General features: G+C 40.9%; 1 protein-coding gene across 1 annotated transcript in view; it reads right to left on the reverse strand.

Annotated features, from left to right (window-relative positions):
- Positions 1–22,032, reverse strand: part of POU6F2 (POU class 6 homeobox 2) — a 320,392-nt gene that overhangs the window by 20,258 nt on the left and 278,102 nt on the right. The window contains exon 7 of the mRNA XM_068405256.1: positions 4,606–4,812. Within this exon, the coding sequence (XP_068261357.1) occupies positions 4,606–4,812 (207 nt within the window). The remainder of the gene's footprint in view (positions 1–4,605; positions 4,813–22,032) is intronic.

Genomic DNA, 22,032 nt, shown 5'->3' on the forward strand with positions numbered 1-22,032 from the left:
GTAGTGCTATAAGACACTATGAAATATGAAAAGTTCCGTCAGGCAGTGTAGATAAAACAAGACTGAGGACAACTGGGACTACAAGCCTGATTTAATTAATCTAGTATGTAGAAGGAAAGAGCCAGACAACAAGAAGGGAACCTGCTTGATGAGGTACACTGGAGAACAATATAATGTGTAGAAGTTACTTTTGTGTGGGCAAGCAAATAGTTATGAAAACACCAATTACTAGGAAAGCTGTTTAAGGAATGCATAAACAAGAATGTGTTTTGAACCCCAGTGATCACTGGCAGCTGGATTCTTCTTACCTAATTTCACTCATCTAAGAATTAATTGTCTGTTCTAAAATAGCTACCCTAGGCCCCTCTCACATCAATGGAGACTATAGATACCTTAAGATACCTATTAGAGATTCAATCTATCTAAAAATTATTCTGTTTTGACAGCTTGAGTTGCCCATTAGACATGCATATGTCTCCTTGTCTATGGCTCTTTGTCTCTACAGGAAATCTAGTTAACTAGCTTCCACCAGATACCTAACTGCTCTATGACTAAGTTAGGCAAGGTGAACCCTTTCCCAAATTTCATAAGGCTCCAATTCATGGCTCAAGTTCTTCTGTCAGTTGTGTTGGTGATAACATGTGGTGTTAACGATATGAAAGAACACATTTAATATGAAAGAGAAAGGTTTTAAAATCTGATAGCAAATAACGATGCTAACAAGTTGTTACAAAAAGCTCATCTGTTCTTGAAAAAAAAAGTGCATTTAGCCATACAACCTGGATTTTGACAAAATCCCTCCTGAGAGGCATGGAGGAAGTGCAGAAGTTAAGGTTACAAGGTACTCTTCTACTATGAGATATAAACAGCTTAAAAAAGAAACATAAAATTAGGGAATAAATCATCCTTTTTCAAGAAATGAGACTGCAAGTAGAGATCACAGGGTTTATACCAAATTTTTTGAATGGTTTTAGCAAGCAGCAAGAAAAGATGGTGAACAATGGTGAAGTTGAATCAGCAGGATGAACATGTGAATACTATGAACAACTTACAGATCCTGTTTACAACACACCGGGGGAGCATTATGATGGATGAAATACAGAGTAGGTAGGTGCAAAGTCATTCACATTAAAAGTAACCATTTTAGTGACTTTCATGGTAACAGTCAGGGAAGCAAAGATATATCAAGGTGGATATATCTGGTTATTGAAAAACCTGCTCAATGAGCAGAGATAGTTAGAAAAAAGCAGGATGTTAGGCTGTATTGAGATAAAGATAGAAAATAATGCTGAAAATATTATAACGTTATTATGTAAAACAGTGAGACATCCACACTGTGATCATGGCATTCAGTTCTGATCACAAAATCTCCAAGAGATTAGTGTGGAAATTGAAATGGTTGGGAGATGGGCAGTGAAAATTATTAAATGCAAAGAAAAACTTTATGAACAGAGATAAAAAGGATGCAGACTACAACAGGAGTGCAAACAGCTGCTCGCTTTAGAAAGCCGTGATAATTTCTAGGAGAATTTTCAGTGTGTGCATAGATGCTGGTGCTTAGATTAGCAAAATCCTCGAAAACAGTGAAAACAGCACAGCTTTAACTACTCAGTGTAATTTAAAGAGGAACAATCCCTGCTGTGGGTAGTACAGAACATAAATCAGAAACGTCTATTTATTCTTTAAAAATAGAGGAATAGGATTGCACTGGAATTGCTTGTGTACATTAAAAAGCAACCTATTTACAACACAAAAAAAGAAGCACTGCTTTATAGTACATGTAAGTAATCTATGAACTCATTTCCATGAGGAGACATTGAGGTTTTAGTCTGTCAGGTTCGAAAAGGTTGTATGAATAAATAACACACGTAGTCTACATAAGTAAAGCTATCTAAAAACAATATCTGAGGCATTTAAGTCTTCAGGCAAAAAGTAAGCACTAGCACACATTACTTCACAACTGAAACGGGCTACACGGGCTCAATTATTGTGACTCAGCTAACAAGCAGCAGCTTACTATCATTGCCTGCAATCACCTCTCTTTCTCCTGCAGTACTTGGTTTCCAAGAAAGTGACAAGTTGAAAGTTAAACTAGGATGATCTGCAACTGGAACATTTTACTACATTATTTATTTCCTCACTTATTTCTATGTGACATTCTCAAAACTTTCCCCAAACTTGTCTTGTACTTTTCTTTCCCCCTTCTGAAGCTTCTTTCATCAAGTTACAAGACACCAAATGCAGTGTGACACCGTTTTCAAAAATAGTTTGAATTCCTGCTGAGCCCTCTGAGTTTGAGCACACAGTTTTTCTGAAAACCAGGTTTTAAACTTATGACTAAATGTGCTATCATTAGCCAAACACTACAGTTTGGTGAAGTCTTACCCAGGCAATAAGGTAAATTCAGGATCTCCTTATAGCTTCTGTAATTCCATTTACTTCTCAAATGATACAGCAGTTTGTATAGTACTCAATTGCTTTTGACTTCCCATCAGCATTATTCATATGAGGAATCTGGCGCTCATACCTCTCTTCTGCTCACACTGAAATCAATGGCAAAATTTCCTCAGCAAAAGCAGAAGAGCCAGTAGAGGGAGCACAAATACATAGAAATAATTTTCTGTGGTCCCTATAAAAATGATAATGTGTACTATTTTTTCATATAGTATTTGCACTACTTTTCCCCCACCCCCTATCAAAAATACGGTCTTGATCAGGTTCCAACAGATACAAGTAAGGAGGCTCCGAGTTGTTTGGTGGCCCTTCCTGCAACCCCTGGGACCTCAGGACTCTGTGTGAGAGGCGCAGACTGGACCCTGCGAAACCAATCTTGGCAAAATCATGTTTTCCACTCACACAGCGCTCCTGAGCAGACCAGCACAATATGAGGCACATCTTTGGCTCTTGGACATACCCAGAGCTCTGCTGACTGACAGTCTGTGCCAGCTGTTGGTGGCACATGAGCATGCAGGTTGGGTGAACCAGTACAATACAGCACGATATGGCTAAACAGGGACTTTCTACCTCAAACCCCTGCTCTCATTCATCAAGCTGCAGCCTTCAGCAGCAGTTTGTCCCTTTATGTGAGCCCAGTGCCACTAGCTGTGCAGAGAAAGGTCACACCTCTGTCCCCTCTCTGCCCACTGATACTACTGGCAGATGTTGCCTGGAAGAGGTTGCTTTGCTGCATGACTCAGAAGCTGTGTTGCTCTGCGGGTGAGAAGGTCTCAGGGAATAATACAGGACCCCTATCCTCCTTGTTACTTTAAATTTCATGAGTTTCAAATGGGATCTCAGGATTGCAATGCTTTTTGGGAGCTTCCCCCATGAAGGAGGGAAAGATCTAATCTCTTTAGGGGACTGACTCAAAAAGAAACACCCTACTCCACCGCCCCCAGGAAACCAAATGTAAACTGCCGAGTTTCTTATTGCATTGTCAGGCTTTCCCTTGCTGGAGAACACAGAGCTCACCCTCCCATCCATCCTGCTTTGTTTAAAACCATGTACATGCAACAATTGCAAAAGCACTTGCCAGTAGTATAAGTCTGCTCCCATTAAAGAAAATAGAGTTAGATAAATGACAAGTGCTTTGGGAAATGCCTCTGCTAGGTACCACAGAGGATAGGATGGAAAGAAGAGAATGTAACCATTTGGATGTGAAACATTTTCAAAACAAATAAAAAAGTCACCTTAGAGATCCATTGTCTCTCTATCTCTAAATTTGAAAAAAAATTATCAATTTGGAGTTCAGGGGGAACTGAACTGGGAATCTCAGAAAAATACAAAAGGCTGCTACCTGTGGCTGGAGGTGTAGGGAGGACTACCAAGCAAGCACTACCAGCAACAGGAATGCTAAGCTGAACATTTAAGTGAGTGACACTTTTATAAGTACCTTTTTGGTAATCACATTTGATGTCTTTTCCATCCTCAATTTCCTATCTTTCAGAGAAAAAAGGTGGCACTACAATTCTTTGTTCCACAGATGTAGACAAAACTAATGAATTGGACTTTAGAGTACTATAAAAAGAACTACAGAAATCTTTTGGGACCTCGGTGAAGTTGCTGCACCCATCCAGAAGTCTGTGAACTACCTGGTTCCTTACATTGAATAATAATTTCCCTAAAAATACTTTCTGTCTATGCAAATATGCACAATCATATCTGATTTTCCAGTGAAGAAGACTAATAAGTTTTTGTATTTTTCTTTGTTTTCTCTGCACGTTCCAAAACATTTCAAACCCCAGTCTACTAGGTGACCACTAACCAAGGAATTGAACTTTATAGGCCTGATGGGCCTCTCCCGTCTCATACTCCTACTGCGCTTTTACTGCAGAAAATTTCTCAGTTGGCCCCATATTGACCTTTAAAAGAAAAAAAAGAATAACTGGATAACACCTGAATGTGTAAACAAATTATATAATACGACATTATATTATAACTACATATATAGTATGCATTAATATACTATGTATAATAGAATTCATCTTTTGTTATTAACGATGATAAAGAAGTGGGAGTTTTTAGGAAGGCCATGACAGAGTCCGTTAGGAGTAGAAGATTTCTGCACATCTGTTTTGATAATCCTTCAGGCTACAGACACTTTACCTGCTGGCCTGGTTTGAGTGGCGATAGTGTGATTCCCTGGGTATTGATCACTGGGAGTATCTGGTTGCCGATGACGGTAGCGATGATCTGACCCTGGGCGTTGGTCAATAACTGTGGAGTTATCGGCTGCACCTGAAGTCCCTGACCTCCACCTGCCGCCTGGCTGGAGGGGACTGGATTAGGCATCAGTGGGATTGTTCCAATAATCTGGAGAAAATGACATAGAAAGGGGAAATGCTCACGTCACATATACTTGCAGCACATAATTACTTGGTGTATGCGTGTTAAATCAAACTTAGTGAAATAAGCACAGAGAGACAGATATGACAGGCTGAGCGTGGGAATAAACTGTTCCTTTACTGAGGTGATGAGGACTTTCAAACTCATTTGTTGCATCACAGAATCACACAGAATCACAGAATCAACCAGGCTGGAAGAGACCTCAGGGATAATCGAGTCCAACTGTTGCCCTGACACCACCCTGTCAACTAGACCATGGCACTAAGTGCCATGTCCAGTCTTTTCTTAAACACATCCAGAGATGGTGACTCCACCACCTCCATGGGCTGCCCCTTCCAATGGCTAATAACCCTTTCTGTAAAGAAATTCTTCCTAATGTCCAACCTGAACCTCCCCTGGCAAAGCTTGAGGCTGTGTCCTCTTGTCCTATCGCTAGTTGCCCGGGAGAAGAGGCCAACTCCCACTTCACTACAACCTCCCTTCAGGTAGTTGTAGACTGCAATAAGGTCACCTCTGAGCCTCCTCTTCTCCAGGTTAAACAACCCCAGCTCCCTCAGCCGTTCCTCGTAGGACAGACCCTCCAGACCCTTCACCAGCTTGGTCGCCCTCCTCTGGACTCGCTCCAACACCTCAACATCTTTCTTGAAGTGCGGGGCCCAGAACTGAACACAGTACTCAAGATGCAGCCTCACCAGTGCCGAGTACAGAGGGACGATCACTCCCCTAGACCGGCTGGCTACACTATTCGTAATCACATGTCACCTGTACGTTTTACCACTGTCCACTGTCATCCCCAACAACCCTGCTGTGGCTGAGAGTGTATGAAACAAATGCTGGGCCACGCTCTGGCCCCTGGGTGATGTTTTCTTCCCACCTCTTATTTGAACACAGAGTGAAATAGATGCAAATGTCTGTCCTATTTGTCTTGCTTTCTACAACTCATTTGTACAATGTTATTAACTGTGAACTGATGTGTTTATGTAATTTGCCTTGATTTACTGATACCTAGTACTCTAGATGACCACCTAGTACCCCCATGTGATCTCAGGGAGGAGCAGAGAGATACTGGTGCCTTTCAGGACACGGCTTATTAAGATACGTTCATAAAAACGCAGCTGCTTTTGGATGACAACTAAATAGTACGACACAACAGGAGGGCTGCTGTTAGAAAAAACATTTTAGCTAACATTTCTGGGGCAAGTACTTGCAGAAAGAGACACTTGTGACATCTCAGATTGAGAATACAGTGATTTCCTAAAATGTGAATGTGCCTGTAAAACTAATATTAGGATGAGATGTCAAACAGATACTGTAAGAAAGCTTGTCAGTCAATAAGCCGCTAGGTTGAAGAAAGTTACTCTGTTGGAAGACTCTTTTTACAAGTATTAGAGCATCTGAAAAAAACTTTTGATGGAACTTATTAATAAAACCAAACTTTTTTTTTTCCAGACAGCAACAGATGACATTAGAGTTGTAGGATTATTGCAACAGGGAAAAAAAAAAGCAAAATGCATCTTTCTTTCCTTCACTACATCTCCTATAACTTTCTCTATTACAGCCCCCCCCGAAAACATCTATCCCATTGTAAGGTTTCCAGTCTTCCCTCTCCAGAAGCTTTGCTTTCTCCTCTTTATCCCCAACATCCACCAGACTGCATGTCCCTGTGGTCCCCTGCTAGTAAGAGACCAGTTGCATCACATACATTGACTAGTGTAGACCTACTTGGTTGCTGAGTTCTCCCTCTTTTTCCTCAGTGGGGATAGTAAGAGGGTAGCTTTCCTCAGTCTATATCTGCTGGTTCGCATTTCATTTAGCAGCTTAATCATCTTTTTAGATCTCTTTATTTCTGATAAATTTTGTTGAAATTGGTCAGCTGTTTCAAAGCCATTAGGTAGGTATGGAGAGATGGATGGATGGAAAGAGGGAGAGAAGGATAGACAGCACTAGCCATAAGACTCGTTTCCTCAGGAAAACAGGCTGAAGTGTTTCTAAGGAAACTTGAAGGCAAATTTGTCTCCAAAACATATACCAACCCTATTGATTTCTACTATTAATTTTTATTATACCAATGGGAAATGTACAATACACTGTAAAATTAGCTCTAAAATGACTGTTTAGTGAAAACATCAGTGGCTTTGTGGGCAGACCACTAAGTTACTTTCTGAGAGTGCAAAACTAGAGGAACAACTCTGAATCTCTTGCTAAAGATATAAAAAGGATACATGTATGAACTGTGTTGTGAAGAATAGCAGGGATCTGTGAAGACCTCTTAATGTTTAAATCACCAGAGGTGATATACAAGCCCAGAAAGACCAGCCTCAAGAAAGCATCATGCAGTGATATCCAACTAACTCAGGCATAGCTGGAGGGGCAAGAGGCTCTTGTCAGAGGGTCACCCTCTTCCTTCCATTATTAGGCTAAGATATCGCTCAATCAAGCGTCCTGATGAGTGACTGCTCCTTCAGCAGTCACAGCCCAATGGTGTGCCTCTAGGTAGGCTCAACTCTGAAGTACAACATGACAACTTAAACTGACTCTTTGAGTGAAAAGAGTGCACTCGGTTAGCTACGGCAGCTCAGCTAACAAGTGGTAAGTGCTGAAGTCATCATCAATTTACCAAACTTGCCCAGTTAGAAGCAGATTGGATGGGAAGACCAGAGAGCCATATAGAAAAGTGGGACAGCTCTCCTATGGGAGAACCTGGTAAAACGGCAAGCCCACCTACTAAGCTGTATTGTAAGAGCTGCATGTATCAATCAAAACTGTTCAAAGCACTGTAAAGACCATTCTATGATTCTAAGATATCATTTAAGTTCTCCTTAATGCATTCCTAAAAGGTAGACAGATCAATAAAGATTATTACCCCCATTTTACAGAGCATGAAAGTGAAGCACGATGGAGCATATTCAGACAGAGGTTGTGATTTGGAGTCAGGCTTCTAAGCTGGAATTGCCTGAAGATCACAGTACTTTTATACATTTTTTAAGGTGTCCCTAGCTGAACTGCAGCTGCTTTACAGTTCACGTGAGAAGATGGCTGTTCACTGAGGAGGGAGGCATTTATTTACATCATTATCAGATTTCAGAATGTTTTCTAAAATCTGACTTTCAGTGTGAATGAAATACAACTTTCCTGCAGTGCAACATGAAATTTCTCCCAGTTTTTGGTGCCCTAAAATATTTATGGGTCACAAACACACTCTTTCACTTTTACTGTATGTCACTGAACACAAGGAATAATCCTTCTTAATTTTATCAGCAGAAACAAATCAAAGACCTCTCCTTCCTTTGCCATGTCAGTAAAGGATGCGACCTTGGAGTGTCATTACTCCAATGTAACTTTAACTATCAAGGTCCTAATCTCAGCAAAGCAAAAAATGCTGCGCTGGTGTTATCAGTAATAGAAATGTTTGCATTCACATTTAAAATGCATTTCTTGGACTGCAGTTGGACATTTTATAGAGTGACAGTGCTGAAGTGGACAGTTTGTAAGGTCAGAAGCAGAAGGCTATCTATATGTATTAACGTGTGTCACACACCGTTCTGTACATGGCATGCTGTACGTGCACACAGCCAGAAATGGAACAGGGAAAACATACAGCTGGGAGAGGTGTTCCAGAAGGACAAAGGAACAAACGCCCTCAAGGGTGTTACTGTAGGAGCCAAGGGTAAATCTGAATGGGAAACAGTATTCCCACTTCGTGAAACTTACCAAGACGTGAAGATTTTTTTCCCATTTTATACCAAATTAAAGTAAAATCTTGTCTGGTTAAAAACAAGATGTCCACCTGTCTCTAGTTAACCAACCGGGTTGCTGTTTATGGCATGCCTCTTTGATACAGCTAAACCCAGATTCAAGTTCCTCCTTCTCCAAGTACCCTTTCCCAAATATCCCAACAGCTCCCTGATTCACACTGCTCGGCTTTGTATGAATAAGTAGAATATTCACTAGGGAGGAGTACTGAAACTGGATTCCCTCCTCAAACCTTACTGTCTTGATGCTGGGCCAGATCCTCTTCCTCTAATTTTGGTACGAAATTTCACCCTGGACCTTGCTAATCTGTCCTGTTAAAGTATCATAAAAGCTGGCACTTTATGAAGACAATTTATGGCTTTGATACATTTCAATTTTCTGAAGAAATAAACCAAGACCATACCATGGGCTTGAGACACTGGAGTGCCACAGTACAGACTATTTAATGGCCAGTGATTTCCCTTGTGGGGAGGCATTGCTCCTTTCTAGCAAATGCTGCTATTTCAGATTATATTCAAGGACGGTTCAGGAATAGCATGTGACAGGGACTTATCCCACAAGATACTTATAGAATCACACGGTCACAGAATGGCTTGGGTTGAAAGGGACCTTTTACAGATCATCTAGTCCAACCCCCGTTCTGTGGGCAGGGACTTCTTTCACTAGATCAGATTGCTTAAAGCCCCATCCAACCTGACTTTGAACACTTCCAATGATGAGGCATCCACAACTTCTCTGAGACATAGAAGAAGAGGCTTCTTAGTCTGTCAGTGTTTGGACTCAAATTCATAAACAATCCCACCTGTCAAACCCATTCTTGAGAAAACAAACATACCCCTAAAAGTCCTCATGCTACAAAAATATAATTTAAAAAGTTTTGGGTTTTTTTACACTATGCACATGACTTTCACAATTCCCTTTGTAACTCATACGACAGAAAGCAAGCACCAAGTGTTTACAGAGGAGTTGCAAAACAGGTATCATACGCAAAACAAAAAGCAGACAGTTTTGAAAGTCCAAGGGTTAATTCAAGGGACCTCCTTGTCAATGCTCCATAACCTCTAAGGGAGTCAGGCACAGTAATCTGCAGGGCGCTGTTGATTAAAAAAATTACACCTGGTTGTATCTGTTTGAGGTACAGGTTGCAGATATAGGCACAAAATGTAGTGCAGATGTGACATTGGAAATCCTACCAAGATATTTAATATAAATTCAGATCTCAGCATTTTTTCCAGAGACAGGACTTCGGTCTACTTCTAATTAAAACACTAAGACTGTAATTCTGGCCCTGTTCAAGTGACAGTGTTGCCAGAACCCTTGACAGAATCAGATTTTCGCTGCAAGTATTCAGTAAGATTTTCTTTTTGGTTATGGATTAATAGATACATTAATTTCATCTTGAGATGCTTAGAAAGCAGTTTTTACAGATGTTAATTTAGTTCTTTATGCTTCCCAATATTAATTAAATTTTAAGAATCAATTATTTGTTTGTATCTTCAAAGGAAATTCAGGGTGATCTTTAGGAGCATCTGAATGTTGTCCACTGATTAATCTGTTAGTGTCATTTTTGCATTCTAGGATTTCAAGATACCTGAGAATAGGCCTCTCAAATCTTACAACCTGAATCTGCCATTGCCAAGACAACTTATATCATTAAGTGTTATTCATATGAAATAAAGTTGTAAGGCTTGGCTTGCATCTGAAGTTAGTTTGTTGATCTGCTCCTACATACCATCTGTGGGCTCAGCCGTCCTTGCCTACACAGTCTTGCAAACTGTAAATTCATCTGCACTGAAAGAATAAGCACACAATTAAAGTGAAGGTAAAATCCCAAGGAATGGGGCTGGCCATGGGAAAAATTGCCAGACCCTCAGCGTACCAACAAATATCTGTGAGTGTTACCCCCAATGGCAGGGTAATGTCCTCACACTCATACACTGAAGTGCTTAGTCACTTACTGTACCATTACACAGATTTTTGGTCCCTTGCCTTGCTCAGCAAAGGTTTCTTCTTAAAAATGAAATAAAAACATCTGATCCCTTAAAAATGATCCCTTAAACACCTGGTCTTTAAGAAAGAAACATATTAAAAAAATCCATTCTTATCCTTTCCTGACTGACAACACATCTTCATATTTAATTGCCTTTGTGGGTTACTTTGCTGTAACTCACAGGCTGAAACTGTGGGAAGAAGCTGAGCGACTGCTCAGAACTTCGGGGGATGAATGTCTAATTGTAGCCCCATTTGTGCTGTTGATATAAAACTAGATTTTGCATAACTGTATGAAGGACTAATTGCTGATTTCCCAGCAGTGGGTCTTTCCTTGTGGCTCCAAATAAACCAATTGTGTTTTGACATTATGTGAAGTTACTATGATACTCTAAAATGAAGCATACAACAGTTTTTAAATAAGTTGCTCTCCCTCTGCCCTCATTGGAGGCAGGGATGCTGCCTTGCTCCATTGTTTTCCTAGTACAACCAAAGGAATATTACAAACTGTAGCCAAATGGATGGCTCAACAACTGCCTTTGTTTCTGCTGTGAAAAATCAAAGACTGACTACACTGGGTTGTTTCTACTGTCAGCCAGGGCTGACGTAAAGCAAATAGCTCCATTTCATCTGAAAAATGTCTTTAACTATGAAAAGGAAATGTTAATTTTTTTCATTAGCTTCATAAAAATGAATGTCTGTCTGATTTTATCAATGTTACAGCCCTTTAAATATTGAAGGTTAATTATTCAGTTTTGAACAACAGAAAACCGATATAAAAATAAAATAGAAAACCAAGAAAAAAGTAAAATGAGCAACAGAAAAGTTGTTAAGTAGAAAGAGGCAAACCACCATATACACATAAGCTAATTTAACATCTCAAACTGTGAACAGAATACATGGAAGTCTTACGTAGTGAGCCAGAAAAATCACTATTTGAGTGAATGTTTGCTGATTTAAATACGCTTCACTCATCTTCATTTTCTAGTCCTCAGAATATAATCTGAAATGAAAGCTCACTTTGGCTTCTGTTGTATGATGCTGGTAAGTTTAAACTTTTTTTTTTCTAGCTTTACAGGGCAAAAAGCTAATTTAACCCCAGCAGTCATACCACCTACAGTACATAGGACAGTGTTTATGGTTTGGTTCGTTTTTTACAGTTTTGCAAATTTGCCTTCAGAAGCTGCTTCTGTTCACAGATACGGTCCTTCTTGTATGGTCCCTGTATCAGCCAAAGTTACTTTAAGGAGATAATCTAAGGAGAAAATTACTGAGGAAAGGACAGAATAATGAGAATTTGCACAGGATTCTTTAGCCTCTGTGCAGCTGCCCCTTTCTTTATCACACACACACATATATACACTACCTATATAAATTATAAACACACAGACACATAGTTTTATTTTTATATTTATCTATATGATTTATTATCTACCAATATCAATAAACCCAGCTATTCATACACACTATACTGTATATACTACAAATCTACACACTGAAAAACCAGAAGCATGAAGCTCCATTTGCAGACTACTTCTGAAAGAAACCCTACTCCGTCTTGTTCTTTGGAGCAACGACAATACGATTCTTGAACCTCAAGACACGATGAGGATAAGGCTGCCTGTGACTTTTGAAGTAAAAGCAGTATTAATTTATGCAAAGCTTGCAAATTTCCTATGCTGCATTGTATTTCCTGATGAGAACTCAAAAAAATGGCACAACAAAATGGTATTATGAGAACAAGGCATCAAGTGGTGATACTAGAAACAGGCACCTTTGAAATTGTACTTCTGAGTCACCATTTCATGTAAGGAATTATAATTTTCAAGGTTAAGTATTGTTCATATATCATACAATATATTGGATGGTACATTGTTTGTAAGCATCATAATGGAACATTGAGTCTGACATTCAGCCTGACTTTCTCAGTGCTTTATTTTAAAGAGAATAATGTTTGTATGCTACATCACTGTAGGAATTACATGGTGAAATTTTTCTCAAGCAAATGCTGGGGCATGTATACAGCCATAAAAAAGAATGTCTCTTTTATCAAACATCCCAAATAATACAACATAACATTTTCTCATTGCAAAAATCTGAAGATATATAATTACCAAACTGAAGACTAAAATTTATGTTGATTGCCTGCCGAATTAATTGTACTTTCTAACCAATCTGCTTATGAGATTTATCTTCCTTTTAAAATCAAGACTTAAGTCAGGCATAAGGACCCTTAGAGGTCACAGTTCTCGGAGCTGAGCAAAGCATCTGTTGATTTTAATTAGATTTACAGGTCCGAGCATTTCTGAAAATCAGCTAGCTAGATTCTTATGAAAGTGTTCATTATTTAAAATTATTTCATGGATAACTTGTATAAAATATTTTAGCAATATTTTTGTTTGTTATGGCAAAAGATCCATGATATTAAGTTATGACAAAACAGCCAATACTGTCATAACAGAACTGTTATGACAAAACAGCCATAATTTCTAATAATGTTTGATGATCACAAAAAGAAGTCTCAAGTTACTGTTCTTAGCATTTGACTGCTTGTCTCCTAAACCACAGCTTTCCTGATTGCTGTGCAGATCCTTGTAGGGTGTATACATCCAAATACACTTTTGTACATGTGGGTTTTGTATTTTTTTTTTTCTGCTAATACTCTTGAGAACAAAAAGTAATTGTGTTCATTTTCTCAGGAAGTAAATATAAAGTGACTGAGCCACCAGCATGATTTCCTAGATTTAATTACAATTAAAATATTTTGGTAAATATTCATTCACCTCTACTTTCTCTTCATGCAGGCTGAGGTTTTCATAGTTGTCCACAGAAGTATTATGGCTACTTCGGCTTCTCTGAAGATTTCAATCTCAACTAAGTATCAAGCACCTCAGAGACAAGAAATCCCTGCTCTGAAATAAAATTTCTCAACTTTTTAAAGCTTTGTATATGCGCTGCATCTGCAAACCCTACCATTATTACCCTGTATGCCAACCAGACCCATCTGACAGGGAGGTCTGCTGCCTCCCTGGGGCCCAGGTAAGGGATATTACCAGAAGGCTCCCTAGACTAATTCAACCATATGATTATTACCCCATTGCTGGTTGTCCGTGATGAGGTTGATGAGAGAAGCCCTAGGGCAATGAAGAAGGATTTCAAAGCACTGGGGCGACTGGTTGAAGGGTCAGGAGCACAGATAGTGTTTTTCTCGATTCCTCTTGTAGCAGGCAAGAACGGCAAAAGGAACAGGAGAACCCACCTGATCAACACATGGCTTAAAAACTGGTGCCATCGGTGGGAATTTTGGCTTTTCCGATCATGGGGTGGTTTGTATGGCACCAGGTCTGCTTGAGACAGATGGGATTCACCTCTCTACTAGGGACAAAAGGAGTCTAGCCTGTAAGTTGGCAAGGCTGATTGAGAGAGCTTTAAACTAGGCTTGAAAGGGGAGGGGGATAAGACTGGCTTGCTGGAAATGAGCCTAGGGGTGGAATGCCAGAGCTGGGGGAGAAACCAATAGCCCAGCTGAGTGCATCTACACCAATGCACGCAGCATGGGTAACAAACAGGAGGAGCTGGAGGTCATTGTGCAGCAGGAAAGATATGACGTAGTCGCCATCATGGAAATGTGGTGGGATGACTCGCGTGACTGGAGTGCTGTAATGGATGGCCACAAGTTTTTCAGAAGGGACAGGAGAGGAATGAGTGGTGGTGTCTTGGCTCTTTACACTAGGGAGTGTTTCGATTGTGTAGAGCTTAAGGATAGTGATAATAAGGTTGAGTGCCTATGGGTAAGAATCAGGGGGAAGGCCAGCCAGGCAGTTATCGTGGTGGGAGTCTGTTATAGACCACCCAACGAGGATGAAGAGGCAGATGAGCTCTTCTACAAGCAGCTGTCTGATGTTTCAAGATCGCTAGCCCTTGTTCTAGTGGGAGACTTCAATTTGCCGGATGTCTGCTGGAAACTCAAGTCAGCGGAAAGGAGGCAGTCTAGGAGGTTCTTGGAGTGTGTGGAAGATGATGACTTCCAAACACAACTGGTTAGTGAGCCCACCAGGGGAGGTGCCCCGCTAGACCTGCTGTTTGCGAACAGAGAAGGTCTGGTGGGAGATGTGGTGGTTGGAGGCCATCTTGGGCACAGCGACCACAAAATGATAGTTTTCAATTCTTGGGGAAAAAAGGAAGGGGGTCAACAAAACCTATACCTTGGACTTCTGGAGGGCGGACTTTGGCCTTTTTAGGACACTGGTTCAGAGAGTCCCATGGGAAATAGTTCTTGATAACAAAGGGGTCCAGGAAAGCTGGACATACTTTAAGAAAGTAATCTTACAGGCGCAGGAGCAGGCCATCCCCATGAGCTGAAAGACAAGCCGTGGGGGAAGAAGTCTGTCTTGGCTGAACAGGGAGATTTGGCAGGAACTTAGGGAAAAAAAGAAGGTTTAAGATCTTTGGAAAAAGGGGCAGGCAACTCAGGAAGAGTACAAGGATGTCGTTAGGTCATGTAGAAGGAAAAATTAGAAAGGCGAAAGCTCAACTAGAACTCAATCTGGCCACTGCAGTAAAACGTAAAAAAAGTGTTTTTATAAATACATAAACAACAAAAGGAGATCAAGGGAATATCTCCATTCCAGATTGGATGTGGAGGGGAACATTGTGACCAGGGATGAGGAAAAGGCTGAGGTCCTTAATACCTTTTTTGCCTCAGTCTTTCACAGTAAGACCGGTTATCCTCAGGGCAACCGCCCCCCTGAGCCAGTAGACAGGACAGGGAGCAGAACAGACCTCCTGTAATTCAGGAGGAAGTAGTTAGTGACTTGCTGTGCCACTTGGATGCTCTCAAGTCTATGGGACTGGATGGTATCCACCCCAGAGTATGGAGGGAGCTGGCGGAAGAGCTTGCTAAGCTGCTCTCCATCACTTACCAGCAGTCCTGGCTAACCGGAGAGGTCCCAGATGACTGGCAGCTGGCCAATGTGACGCCCATCCACAAGAAGGGCTGGAAGGAAGATTCCAGGAACTACAGGCCTGTCATCCTGACCTCGGTGCCTGGCAAAGTCATGGAACAGATCATCTTGAGTGTGATTACACAGCACATAAATGACAACTAGGGGATCAGGCCCAGTCAGCATGGGTTTCGGAAAGGCAGGTCGTGCCTGACCAACCTGATCTCTTTTTATGACCAAGTGACCCGCCTAGTGGATGAGTGAAAGGCTGTGGATGTAGTATACTTGGACTTCAGCAAAGCCTTTGATACTTTCTCCCATGGCATTCTCCTGGATAAGCTGGCAGCCCACAGCTTGGACAGATGCACTCTTTGCTAGGTTAACAACTAGCCTGATGGCCGGGCCCAGAGAGTGGTGGTGAACGGTACCGCATCCAGTTGGCGTCCGGTCACTAGTGGTGTCCCTCAGGACTCAGTACTGGGCCCAGTCCTGTTTAATATCTTTATTGATGATCTGGATGAGGGTACCGAGTGCACCCTCAGTAAATTCGCAGACGGCACTAAGTTGGGTGGGAGTGTTGATCTGCCTGAGGGTAGGAAGGCTCTGCAGAGGGATCTAGACAGGTTAGATAGATAGATGGGCCGAGACCGATGGTTCAACAAGGCCAAGTGCTGGGTCCTACACTTTGGCCATAACAACCCCATACAGTGCTACAGGGTGGGGGAAGAGTGGTTGGAAAGTAGCCCGGTGGAAAAGGACCTGGGGGTATTGGTAGACAGCCAGCTGAACATGAGCCAGCAGTGTGCCCAGGTGGCCAAGAAGGCCAACAGCATCCTGGCTTGTATCAGAAATAGTGTGGCCAGCAGGACTAGGGAAGTAATTGTCTCCTGTAGTCGGTACTGGTGAGGCTGCACCTTGAGTACTGTGTCCAGTTCTGGGCCCCTCACTTCAAGAAAGACATTGAGGTGCTGGAGCGAGTCCAGAGGAGGGCAACAAAGCTGATGAAGGGTCTAGAGGGTATGTCCTATGAGAAGCAGCTGGGCGAACTGGGATTGTTTAGCTGGAGAAAAGGAGGCTGAGGGGAGACCTTATCGCCCTCTACAACTACCTGAAAGAAGGTTGTAGCTGGGTGGGGGTCGGCCTCTTCTCCCAGGCAACTAGCAACTGCACTAGAGGACATAGCCTCAAGCTTCGCCAGGGGAGGTTCAGGTTAGACATTAGGAAAAATTTCTTCACCGAAAGGGTTATTAGGCATTGGAACGGGCTACCCAAGGAGGTGGTGGAGTCACCATCCCTGGAGGTGTTTAAGAAAAGACTGGATGTGGCACTTAGTGCCTTGGTCTAGTTGCCATGGTGGTGTCAGGGCAATGGCTGGACTCGATGATCCCAGAGGTTTCTTCCAACCTGGTTGATTCTGTGTTTACTTTGTGTCTTCAGATTACAAACCATTTAGAACAAGGATTGTCTCTTTTGAGCATTAACATAATATACATATTTACTGCTATTTCTCCCTCATAGCATAAAGAGTGGACTTGCTTTCAGCCATATCAGAATCTAACATGCTGGACATACAGCTGAAGAAAACGTAGGCATCCTTACACTTTGCAATACATGCCATGCTGAGCCATTCAAGGCTAGCTTGGGAAACAAATTGCCCTTTCTCAGCAAGCCTAATTAGGCCAAACACAATGAGTGCCAATGTGATCAGCTTGCTTCCATGCTATGGCGACATTATCGGCTTGTTTGGAGCTAGCTCTGCTACTTGGTGTTGTATTGCACTGTACTGGCCTACTACAGAGACTCTATCTAGAGGTCGCAAGCCAGAATGAGGCAGGGTTTAGTAATTGGTCTTTGATCCTGTGGTTTTTAAAATAAGAACTGCTATTGGGACATAATCCTGCGTAGATGTGAACAAGATAGTGTTCTCCGCTGCCACAACAGTTCTCACTGAAATAGTGCTGGTTTAATTTTTCAAGTTGTAATATTACTCTTTTAAAAAAGGGATGTTGTGCACTACTGTCAATGTCTGTGTCTGGGTGAGCAGGAGAATTTTTGGTGTTCTGTTTTTATTTCTGTCTCTTGGTTACTCCTTTCAACTTGCTTTGCATAGACAAGAAGCTTGATTAAGGAGATGGCATGCTCTTCAGCAGGCAGTCACTGCTGTCACTGCTTTATCTTGTGATGCCCCTCCTGAGAAAGCTATTCCACCAGAAGTATTATGGTCTTCCAAATATATGTTAAATTTGGAGTCCACAAAGAGTTATTTTTCTTTTTAGTTTTCGTTGATGAGATTTCCTGAGGGAACAGAAGTGTATTCTGGACAAATGACTTTGAAGGCTTAATGATTCTAGCCTTGACTTGTCTGTTTAGAATACCAGTGTATGTTTTCCTGGACAGTTCTTCATGATAAACTGGACTCAAATCATTAACCATCAAATAATCTTCAGATGCAATCTTTAGGACCACAGTTCTTTAATTAGATTACAGGTCAAAGAATTTCTAGGCCATCAATATATTCTTGAACAATCTACTCTCATCTTCTTACTATCAAATTACATACACTATATAAAATAATTATCAGAGATCACCAGATTTCTCAGTCTGTAACTCTTAAAGGTGAAATTAGTTAGGCATCCTGATTCATTCAATCATTTTAGATTTAGCAAAAATTCACTACAAGAAGGTTAATAGATATGGCAATCAATCAGTAGCAATGACACCCAACATAGTTATTATATGATCATATTTCTCCAAATACTGTTATAAATCACGAGCTTGCTGCCCAGATGCAATGACTACAGATGACACAGTAGTTGTCTGTCAACCCATCACTTCAACATTGCACCTGTGCAACAAGACTAAATACTAAGTCATGCCCTACTTCAGCTGATGTATCTATGATTTTAGATAGTCTGTACTTTCGTTAAATAAAAGATAAAACTGTTGGTCTAATTAATTAAGATTTGTAACTTTTAACGTGACAGTCTACAAAAGCTCAAGGCAAGGCTGGGTGAATAACTGTGCAAACCTTTGCACCTAAGCCGGATAATGTACTACTGAAACACTTTTAAATTTTACAGGGCATGCATTTCTTCAACAAGTGATTTTCAGACTACAGAAAATGAACCACAACGCTAATCACCATGGTGGAACAAACCATTCTGGGTTACCTCCCTATCATGGATCATCACTATGGAAACCAATATTCCAGCCTATAAAGTGGAATTTCATTGTAATGCAGCACAATTATGTAGATGTTCAGAACAAGAAGGAAAAATTCATTTCACTGAAAGGAGGTGGGAAAATTTAGATGGGTCATATGCAAATTCTTGGATGGAAAATGGTCATGATTCCAAGTTTCTAGATCTGAATCTCTAGGAAAAAAAATCCTTCCTGAGATCAAATATAACTTCCCTTTGTCACACAATCATCAGAAAGAGTGTTGATTATTTCAGCACCAATGCCTCCTTGAAAATTTGCCAACCAAATATAAGCCAGACTTAGTCTTTCTTACCTTGTGAAATTTGGTATGGCTGCTGGTTCAGTGCGCTGCTCTGCCAATCAGTTCACCTTTGGAAAGTCACTAAAATTCCAGTCCTCCATTCAATCATCTGTAATATGTTCGCATAAATACTATTTATCTCCCTGCCAGTACTCCTCTGAGCCTTAAGTAATGTTTGTAAGGCTACCTTAGAGTTATCAAGAAAAGATACCATACAGAAGTAGGGGGGTTTTATGTCAGAGGTGACTATCTAACTGAAAATACCCGCAGCTGGTTCTTTTCTTGAATGTTAGTAGCGGGAGTGTATGCTTCACTGCTTGAAAGCGCGATGGCTAAAGTATCTCACGTTATCAAATGCATCATTAATCCATTTCACCTGATCTGACAGATAGAAGGGAAAGAAAGGTGTTCTGCTCACATCTTAACAGCTTGACTTAAATTTCCACTCTAGCCACCACCCGATACAAATCACAGTTATAATAATAAGTTCTGTAAAACAGATACTTAGTATATGTGATGATAGTATGTACCACAAATGACTGGTGCTAGCATCTCTTTCAGGACAAAACATTCTCCTGATGCAATGGCACTTAACTCAGGAGGTAGCTGTCTGTGGATTTGGAGATGAATATCCAGCATACAGTCACTGCTCCATTTCCATTGGCCAAAATACATTTGTTTGCAGTAGTTTATATACAGATTTGAGTCCCTCTCAGGGCTATCAATTTATTTTTATACATTCAAGATGTTTCTAACTAAACAAATACTCCAAAAATGAGAGTTAAATCTAACTAAATTATTCTCAAATTTGGGGAAGACATAGCAAGGGACTGTGTTTTATGAACCTGTGAGGAGAACATGCAGCTTAATTATCAGTTTCATTCATGGCTGGTCTGTAAGTTTGCTTAAGGAAGAGTTAAATAACTGTGATTTTCTTATTAAAAGCAATAGTGGACCTGAGGTAATCCCATCTCCAGCACCTACATTGCTACTGTACTGAAGCAACATGCTCCTGATACAGACAGGCATACTGAAATTTCTCTTTATGTATTTTGATATGAATTCGAACTACTTCATCCTTCTCTTCTGCTGGCAGCAGAGCCCATATCCTTGAGGCCAGTTCTGTGGAAGGTGGAGGATCACAGACACTTTGTGCGTTTTCTATCCTTGCATGTTGTCTCTGTATCACTCCTAAAAAGATTTCTTTTCATCTGTGACCTGCAGAGGACCAAAGGTGAGGGGCTCCTTCTTGACTCCAGAGGAGGGGGAAGATAAGGGCAGAGATCAGCTATTTCCAGGATCCCTTCTCCATCTGTGTATTTGTCACTTGTCTTACACTTACATTTTAAGTTATTTTGGACAGGCCATAGGTTTTTTCCTACGTTAGAACCAGGCTGTAGCACAATATTGCAGTCATGATTATGTGTGAGGTTGGTGAGACACTGGAACAAGTTGCCCAGAGAAGCTGTGGATGTCCCCTCCCTGGAAGTGTTCAAGTGTTCAAGGCCAGGTTGGATGGGGCTTTGAGCAACCTGGTCTAGTGGAAGGTGTCCCTGCCCATGAGCCCAGGAACTAGATGACCTTTGAGGTCCCTTCCAGCCCAAACCATTCTATGATTCTATGCTTATGGTGGAGCTGTACACAATAAATTGCAACAATCGTATTTGTCATTTAAAAAAAAGCTATATTATGTAATACTCTCATATTTCCTCTTAGTTAAGATAACTGAAGTCTGTGATCAAGACTGCACTCTATCAAGACTTGCAAGTGGGATAATACTGCTGCACTTCCTGATAAAATTTACTGGGATTACAGGTTCCTGAGGGAAGAACTAAGGGGGTGCTACTTTACCTTCATCAGCACTGAAACAGTCCCACTACAAAAGGAAAATACATTAAGGTAATTCTTACATGCTGCGGAGAGTGTTTGAGAACATGGCTACAAGCTGGGGAAAATGAAATGATAGTGCTAGAAGAGACCCTTATGCTTACAATTTATTTTAAATACTTCCCTAGAGCTATTGTTTTGCACAACTTCAACTGTGGCAGCTGGGGTGTCAGTGGACATCAATGACTTGCACTGAACAAACAGATCCTTCCCAAGTTCAGAGGACATCATTCACAGTTACAGCTACAGCCTCTCTCTTCTCTTGTTACCCCAGATGTTCCTCCTCAGGAACATCCAGAGCACTTCCAGAGCTCGGCTTTGCCAGTCCACACTTAGAATCATAGAACCATTTAGGTTGGAAAAGACCTTTAAGATCATCAAGGCCAACTGTAAACCTTACACTGCCAAGTCCACCAGCCTATCACTGTCACATCCACCAGATTCAGGCTCTCTCTCCTGGTATGTAATGCCTTAATGTGGAAATGATCCAAATGAAGCAAGAAGGCTCCTTATGGAGTGATGTACTAAACTCACTGCCTGAAAGAACCAGAGATCCTAACCACAGATACCTTTAGTATATGAATATTTAAAAGTATTAGTAAGGACTGTCAGATGTTCCTTCCTTCATCAGGCTTTGCCTTACTTTGAGTAGTCTCCCTGAAATCAATCCATGGAGCAAGATATTAGTAATAAAACTAAAAATGGTGGAATAAAGCTGATATGAAAGGGGGAAATAGCAACTGCAAAATGAAATTTAGTTTTAAGTATTGTCAAAATGCATACTGTACTTACAAATGTCCTTGTAATACATTTTTTAAAAAACAATGAAGTCTCAATAGGAACCCTCCGTAAAGCACTTCTTATTAAATCTTGGAGCAATAGTGGAGAAGATTCCCTGGTGTATGTGAATTACAGCAGAAGAGGATGAGTGAAGTGCAAATGCCACAGTATAATTCGTATATGAAACATTTTAATTGTGGGTAATGGCAGATTTTCAATTTTATAAGTCAAGGAATTGTGCTCATTTCTGAGACAGAACTGAATATATTAACTGCCCTTGAAACAGTATCAATATTTCTTCCTGTGCAGAGCACAGCACAGTAAAATGCATTA

Source organism: Nyctibius grandis, chromosome 7 (assembly GCF_013368605.1).
Source record: "Nyctibius grandis isolate bNycGra1 chromosome 7, bNycGra1.pri, whole genome shotgun sequence".
NCBI lineage: Eukaryota > Metazoa > Chordata > Aves > Nyctibiiformes > Nyctibiidae > Nyctibius > Nyctibius grandis.